Source organism: Ruditapes philippinarum, unplaced genomic scaffold (assembly GCF_026571515.1).
Source record: "Ruditapes philippinarum isolate M1 unplaced genomic scaffold, ASM2657151v2 ctg3748_1_1_1_1, whole genome shotgun sequence".
Taxonomy (NCBI): Eukaryota; Metazoa; Mollusca; class Bivalvia; order Venerida; family Veneridae; genus Ruditapes; species Ruditapes philippinarum.
In genome coordinates, this window is record NW_026860778.1 from 256,284 (window position 1) to 263,321 (window position 7,038).

At 35.4% G+C, this 7,038-nt stretch overlaps 1 protein-coding gene across 1 annotated transcript; it reads right to left on the minus strand.

The window, feature by feature from the left end:
- Positions 1–259: 259 nt before the first annotated feature.
- On the minus strand, positions 260–4,659 carry LOC132713352 (ankyrin repeat, bromo and BTB domain-containing protein DDB_G0293800-like). The gene is made up of 2 exons (XM_060695917.1): positions 4,424–4,659; positions 260–1,522 (listed from the first exon to the last, which is right to left on the minus strand). Exons 1-2 carry the CDS (start codon positions 4,611–4,613, stop codon positions 672–674), a joined length of 1,041 nt encoding a protein of 346 aa, XP_060551900.1. The 5' UTR covers positions 4,614–4,659; the 3' UTR covers positions 260–671.
- Between the last annotated feature and the right edge of the window lie 2,379 nt (positions 4,660–7,038).

Sequence of the window (7,038 nt, forward strand, 5' to 3'; positions counted from 1 at the left end):
CAAAGAAAGACCGTCCATTTCACATATTTAGGGTCAGGGTTATTAAATAATTGTTGACATGGAAAATTGACCTTTCTTGCGAATGATACTGCAACCTGAAGCCATAACAGTAAAAGTTTGTTTGATGGGGAAAAAAATGTACATTTGGTAAGTTCAAGATAAAGATTTTTTGTAAAATAAGGAATAGCCGAATGACTTCCCTGTTGATAGTACACCGCCTCTTGCCTAGAACTTGTCTGGCTGTACTTTTATACATGCTGTTGATGTTGTTAAATTTGTAAATGGTACTTAACTATAGCCCACCGTTTCCTTTTTTTTGTTGAGAGAGTATATATACATGTATGTAATTGAGAAGAGAACCACATATTTTTCACTAAAGTTTTATCTCGTGTGTTGGTACATGTAATAATTATATTTCAACAATGTTGTATGTTTTAACTGTAAAAAAACAAAATATACATCATCCTGAGAGTTTATACCTTGTCATTGTTGTTCATTATCATTTTCATATTTCATAAAACAAAAAATTGTGGTGAACTGTACATTGTAAAAAGCAATAAAAAGTAAATTCTTACAATGTTGTTGGGTTTTTATTTCAGTTCTAGTTGTTTCAATGTTCATGTTTGTCAACATAAATGTTCACAAAGAATCTTTCATCCTTCCCCACAGAATTATTCATTTTTGATCTCTGGCTTTTTAGTCATCAAATATATAACAATATCTATTGAATCACCTTCACTGAATGACTGTTCCACGCTTTGTGCAAAATCATTGAAGCCCCAAGTGTGAGATGTCTTTGTGAATTCTCGCCATTTGATCAGAAAATTATAATTACGTTTCCTACCTCTTTCATACAGATCAATAAAAATGTTTGCAAACACTTTGCATGTTTTATTTGCTGGACTCTCTGGAAGAAACCTTGCACAAATATGGAAAGAAAGTGAATTCTTATCATTCTTTTGGGACATGGATATAAGGCTGTGAAAGTCAATGTCCCAAAGCTTTACTGGATCACCAAAACTTTTTCGATTTTGTTTTAGTGAGTTTATGTTGACTTTAAATTTTATGATGGAACCTTTCTCTTTTGATAAATTAACAGTTGGTTCAACTCTTATAGTTTTATGCAGATATATATTAACTAGTTCAGTACGAGTTTCTTCCAACACATCACCTTGTTTCTCTAAAATGTCTTTATGCATCTCAAGAAGGGTATCTGCATCATTGACATTAACAGCATCTAAAACCTTCACTCCTGCACGAACAAGCCTTGTAGCACAGTCTTCTCGAAGAGATTTGAAACTATGGCGTGCTGCTAATCCATGACAATAAACTACTTCCTTGACTGGAACGAGATCCTCCATAATTCGTTTATTAAGAAATCTCATACAATCTCTGATCAGTGGTTTCACATTGTATTCATCCGCCAAAGGAAGGATTCTATACACATTTTGGGCACCTACTTTCTTTTTGGAGTTTGGATACATGCAGTGAAGGAACTCATTAAAATCTCTAAACTTCTTGTCTGAAACAATAAATACTTAAATGTAAATTCAAATTGTCAGACATCATTTAAAATCAGTTGTATCGGTGTGTCTTTGAAAATCAACATCAACTATGGTTTGACCTGAAATGGTCATACCTTTAACAGTATCTATTATAGTAGGGGGGATGGGGGATTCACCTATATTTTTGAGAATTCCCCCCTATATTATCAGAGGCAGGGGGGGGAATTTTGCATCGGGAAAGAACAAACAAGAGCTGTCAACCCAAGTGAGGAATGCCCCCGAAAAAGTTTCTTAAGTATGCTGGTATTATGAGAAGAAAAGAGAATGAAAGTAACTAATTGCTTAATATTGTTCTTTGTATTTTTGTACCTGTAATGTCTAATTGGGATAGTGTGAATCTTCAAAATATAAGTGTGATGAAGGAACGTGGTTCCTGGACGTGACAGAATGTTGTTATGAGATAGACATCTGTGCCAAGTTATTCTAAAATCCTTCTATGCATGACAAAGTTACAGTCCAGACACAAAATGTGTGTACCTATAAACTCTAATTGTGATAAAGTGAACTTCAAAATGGTAGAATGAGCTTGACCTTTGAGGTAGGAACATGATTATTGGAAGCGACATGTCTTGATGTGGTAGACATTTATGCCAAGTTATTCTAAAATCCTTCTATGCATGACAGAGTTACAATCCGGACACAAATGTGTGTGTACCTTTAAACTCTTATTGTGATGAAGTGAAACTTCAAAATGTTAGTGTGACCTTGACCTTTGAGATAGGGACGTGATTCTTGGATGCGACACATCGTCTTGATGTGGTAGACATTTGTGCCAAGTTATTTCAAAATCCCTCAATGCATGACATAGTTACAGTCTAGACATGATTGTTGTATAAGTGGGGACACACGGACAGACAGACGGACATGAGGCTTAGCCGCTACACATTGTATTGATGTGGTAGACATTTGTGCCAAGTTATTTTAAAATCCTTCCATGCATGACAAAGTTACAGTCAGGACATTAATGTGTATCTTCAAACTCTTCTAGTGAGAATGAGTACCTTCAAACAATAAGTGTGACCTTGACGGTAGGGACATGGGTTTTAGACGCGACATGTCCTCTTGATGTGGTAGACATTAATGCCTATGAATTTTAAAATTCTTCGATGCATGACATGTTACAGTCCAGACACGAATGTGTGTACCTATAAACTCTAATTGTGATAAAGTGAATTTCAAAATGGTAGTGTGACCTTGAGCTTTGAGGTAGGGACGTGATTATTGGACGTGACACATCATCTTGATGTGGTAGACATTTGTGCCAAGTTATTTAACAAGAGGGCCATGATGGCCTGAAGTCGCTCACCTGTATATAGGCTCCCGGAGCGGGGCCAGTTTAAACCCCAGGGCTTTTATTTGAACAAACTTGGTAGACACCCATTAGAAGATGTTTCATGCTAAACATCTAAGGTCTAGCTGGTCAAGTTTTTCTTTACACATATAGTTAAAAACAATGACACACCTGGGGCAGGGCCAGTTTTGACCCAAGGGCTTTTATTTGAACAAACTTTGTAGACACTTACTAGAAAATGTTTCATGCTCAATATCTAAACTCTAGCTATTCGGGTTTTTTCAAAGAAGATTTTTAAGTTTTTGTTACACACATATAAGGAAAATGAATGACCCCTGGGGCGGGGCCAATTTTGACCCCAGGGCTTTTATTACAACAAACTTGGTAGACACTCACTAGAAGATGTTTCATACTTAATATCTTAACTCTAGCTATTTGGGTTTTTTTCAAAGAAGATTTTTTAAGTTTTTGCTATACACATATAAGGAAAATCAATGACCCCCGGGGCAGTGCCAATTTTGACCCCAGGGCTTTTATTTGAACAAACTTGGTAGACACCTATTAGAACATGTTTGATGCTAAATATCTTAGCCATAGCTCTTTGAGTTCTTTAAAAGAAGATTTTTTAAGTTTTTACTATATGCATATAGGGAAAATCAATGACCCCCCGGGACGGGGCCAATTTTGACCCCAGGGCTTTTATTTGAACAAACTTGGTAGACACTTATTAGAACATGTTTCATGCTAAATATCTTAGCTCTAACTCTTTTGGTTCTTTAAAAGAAGATTTTTTAAAGTTTTTACTATATGCATATAGGGAAAATCAATGACCCCCTGGGGCGGGGCCAATTTTGACCCCAGGGCTTTTATTTGAACAAACTTGGTAGACACTCACTAGAAGATGTTTCATGCCAAATATCTAAGCTCTAGCTCTTATGATTTTTTAAAAGAAGATATTTAAAGTTTTTTCTTCTGGTTGCCATGGCAACCAGAGTTCTGCATGGAATTAAATTCTTTGAACAATTTTTAAAGGTGACCACCAAAGGAACATTCCTGTGAAGTTTGGATGAAATTGGCTTAGTGGTTTATGGAGATGTCATTTAAAGTAAAAGTTTACGGACGGACGACGGACGGACGGACACCGGACGAAAAGCGATCACAAAAGCTCACCCTGTCACTTTGTGACAGGTGAGCTAAAAAATGAAATAGCAATATATATAAATTTGAAATTAAGCACAATCCGCCTCGTCTCGAGTCACCGTCACGGTCACAGGGGCCCAGCACAGTGTTGGGATAATGTAAAAAAATAATTCAAAAAAAAAATTATATACTATATATATAATATATATTATTCATACAGTATATATTTTTTTAGAATTACTTTTTTACTCTATCCCAACACTGTGCTGGGTCCCTGTGGCTACAGTAGCCACTTCCTTGAGTTAGATGCGCTCGGTACTAGCTACAATGCTTTGAGAAATAAATCTTAACATAAAGTTAAAGTATGTCATTCAAATATTTTAAACAGAAGATGTGAATGCGTCCTTATCCTTATAATTAGGCCTACCTGGCAAAGGTATTTCATCTTCGCTATTTTCTCTAAACCCTGACCCGAACATAGCTTCAAACACTGGGGACGCAAGAGCCAAAATCGCTTTAGTCGCGTAAACATGTCGGTTCTCTACAAGGAAAGTAACATCGTCTCGCCATGTTTTCTTTGTGAAATCATAACAAATTTCAACATTTTCGCTGTCCATCTTTTTAAACTTCGGAAACGTCTGGTTCCCGTCGTACTATTGAACGAAGAGAAAAGGGCAGGTAATCCAGACTCTCCCCAAACTCTAACGCAGTAATCTCCCCTTTAAGGATTAGTTACTGGCTGAAGCGTAGGGGCCGGTGCGCGGAGTTTGCGATTACCTACTGGTGCCAAGTTCACGACAATTTACGTCAAACTACGGACATTATAATCAATAATTAATTATTTTTTTCAATATTAGGCACGTTTTCACTTCTAATGTAAGGCTAATATGAAGTTCACCACGACACGATGAACATAAAACAATGCCATTATGCAAAATGTGCGGCCTTTATGAGAAAATTCGGAAAATTCATAATGAGATTGGGGAATTTTGATTGGCTCTTAAGCTCAGCCATTATGAATCACCCTTTCTCACTGAGAAAAAACTCGCCATTTTGAATTGCTGCAAGGTATATGATTCCGAGACATTCTTAAAACATGAATCTTATTTGCAATACCTCACAACGAATTAATATAACGATTTGCAACAGTAACGATTCGCCATAGTTAAATAACGATTCGCCACAGTATGATTATAAAAATAATTTTCTTAGTTTGACTAGTCATAGTTCAATTATATCAACACTTTTTTTTAAATAATTCGACAAGGACTATAACAATGTTTCTTAATATAAGTAACATGAAGTTATGGCCCCCAGCGCAGATTTTCAATTTGATCATTTTGTTAACAATACAATCTTTTAATTATGTTTTTATATCCAATGTACCTGAGACATTTTCCAATCTATTCCTGTCATATTACACTTAATTTAGCAGATAAGACGTAATTGATGCCATTTTTACGAGGTAACGCCGAATTCGTGAATGAAGCACTAAAGCAACGGCGGTTATCTATTTAAAAGTAGCTAAATTTTATTTTACCAGCTTCCTTCTATTGTTATACGACACTTGTAGTTTGACAAATGTCTTAGACCTGTATACAGAATATGAAAACAAAATGTTTTAAATGTGTTAAATGTACATATTTATTTGACGAAAACACAAAAGTGACCTTCAAAACGGCAATCAGGTTGTCTTTCTCACGAATGATTTAAAGAAGTAAACATATTCCTGAAAAAAAATGTAATGCTGCTTAAAGTACATGTATAATGTCGTATTACCCTCACAACAACAGAATTTTACATTAGATATTTTTTGTTTACTAAGTAAACTCCAACTGTATCGATATCGCTTGTAATGATATATCGGTTATATCGATACGTTTGTCTTGGTCCCTGCCAACTTCCATTATAACCTAACGGAAGCATCCTCGCATATATCGATATCGCATGTATCGATATTTCGGATATATCGATGTGGATTTTCAACCGCAACGCACATATATTACCTCTTAAAACGATAACAAGGTTAGCTTTTAAAAAAGCTAGTAGCGACTCGCTTCGTAATTTTTTTCCAGGGGTGCGTTTAAATGTAAAAATGACAGTTCTGTTAGCTGAAGAGACTTCAGCGAACATCAAAATAAAAGTGACATAAAGTTATGGAAGCCAGTTTCACTCAGTTTAACAAAGAGGAATATGAGTATATATGAAGATGCATGTAACAGATAGAATGAAGTCCCTATGTCTATGCACATTTACTATATGGCCTTTTGACCTTGACCAAATAAATGTTAGATAGGTAGAATTCATAAAGATGTCTCTTTATACGAAGTTAAGTTGTAATATGATATTTAGTATTGGAATGAGTGACAGACACAAGTCCTAAAGTAAACACAAGTTGTCAATTAATTCAGCCAGAAAAGCCGGGATCCTATTAAAAATATAGGGATCCCGGGAATTAACCAGTCTTAGATGCTTTTCAGATAAGCCGGGATCCTATTAAAACATATAGGGATCCAAGGAATTGGCCAGTTCAAGAATATAGTTTTCAGAAAAGCTGGGATCGCATTAAAACATAAAGGGATCCCGGGATTTGACCAATTCAAGAATGTAGTCTTTGAGTTTTCCAATTAATTAGGCATATAATTATAAGTATTGTGATTTTTAAGTTTGTTGATAAATAGCTCTAAATATATTTATATCCAAAGTTTAATTAATTTAACGTTCATTACATACAATAAAAAAACTTAACGTTTAATGGCCTTTCATTACGACAATAATCAACACAAATATAGTTTATAAGTTTTTCCTCTATATCTTATACGATCCCGGATCCCGGCCAGTCCGGTCGTCCCGGATCCCGGCCAGCAAATATATACACTAAATACCGGAAAGGATATAATGACCGGATAAAAGGAAAAAGAAAAAAATGCACAGAACCTGATGTACACTTATGTTAATAAACCAAACGAAAACTTACTACAGAGAAAACAGGTGAAATCGCTAAATCAAAAGTCAGTGTTGATATGATTTATTGAAAAGAAT

Bases quoted from the DNA above. Each gene is read 5' to 3' on its own strand.
- LOC132713352 (XM_060695917.1), bottom strand. From the start codon at position 4,613: ATGGACAGCGAAAATGTTGAAATTTGTTATGATTTCACAAAGAAAACA. The intron at 1,523-4,423 runs GTAGGCCTAATT...TTATTGTTTCAG, and splicing joins AGATGAAATACCTTTGCCAG to ACAAGAAGTTTAGAGATTTT.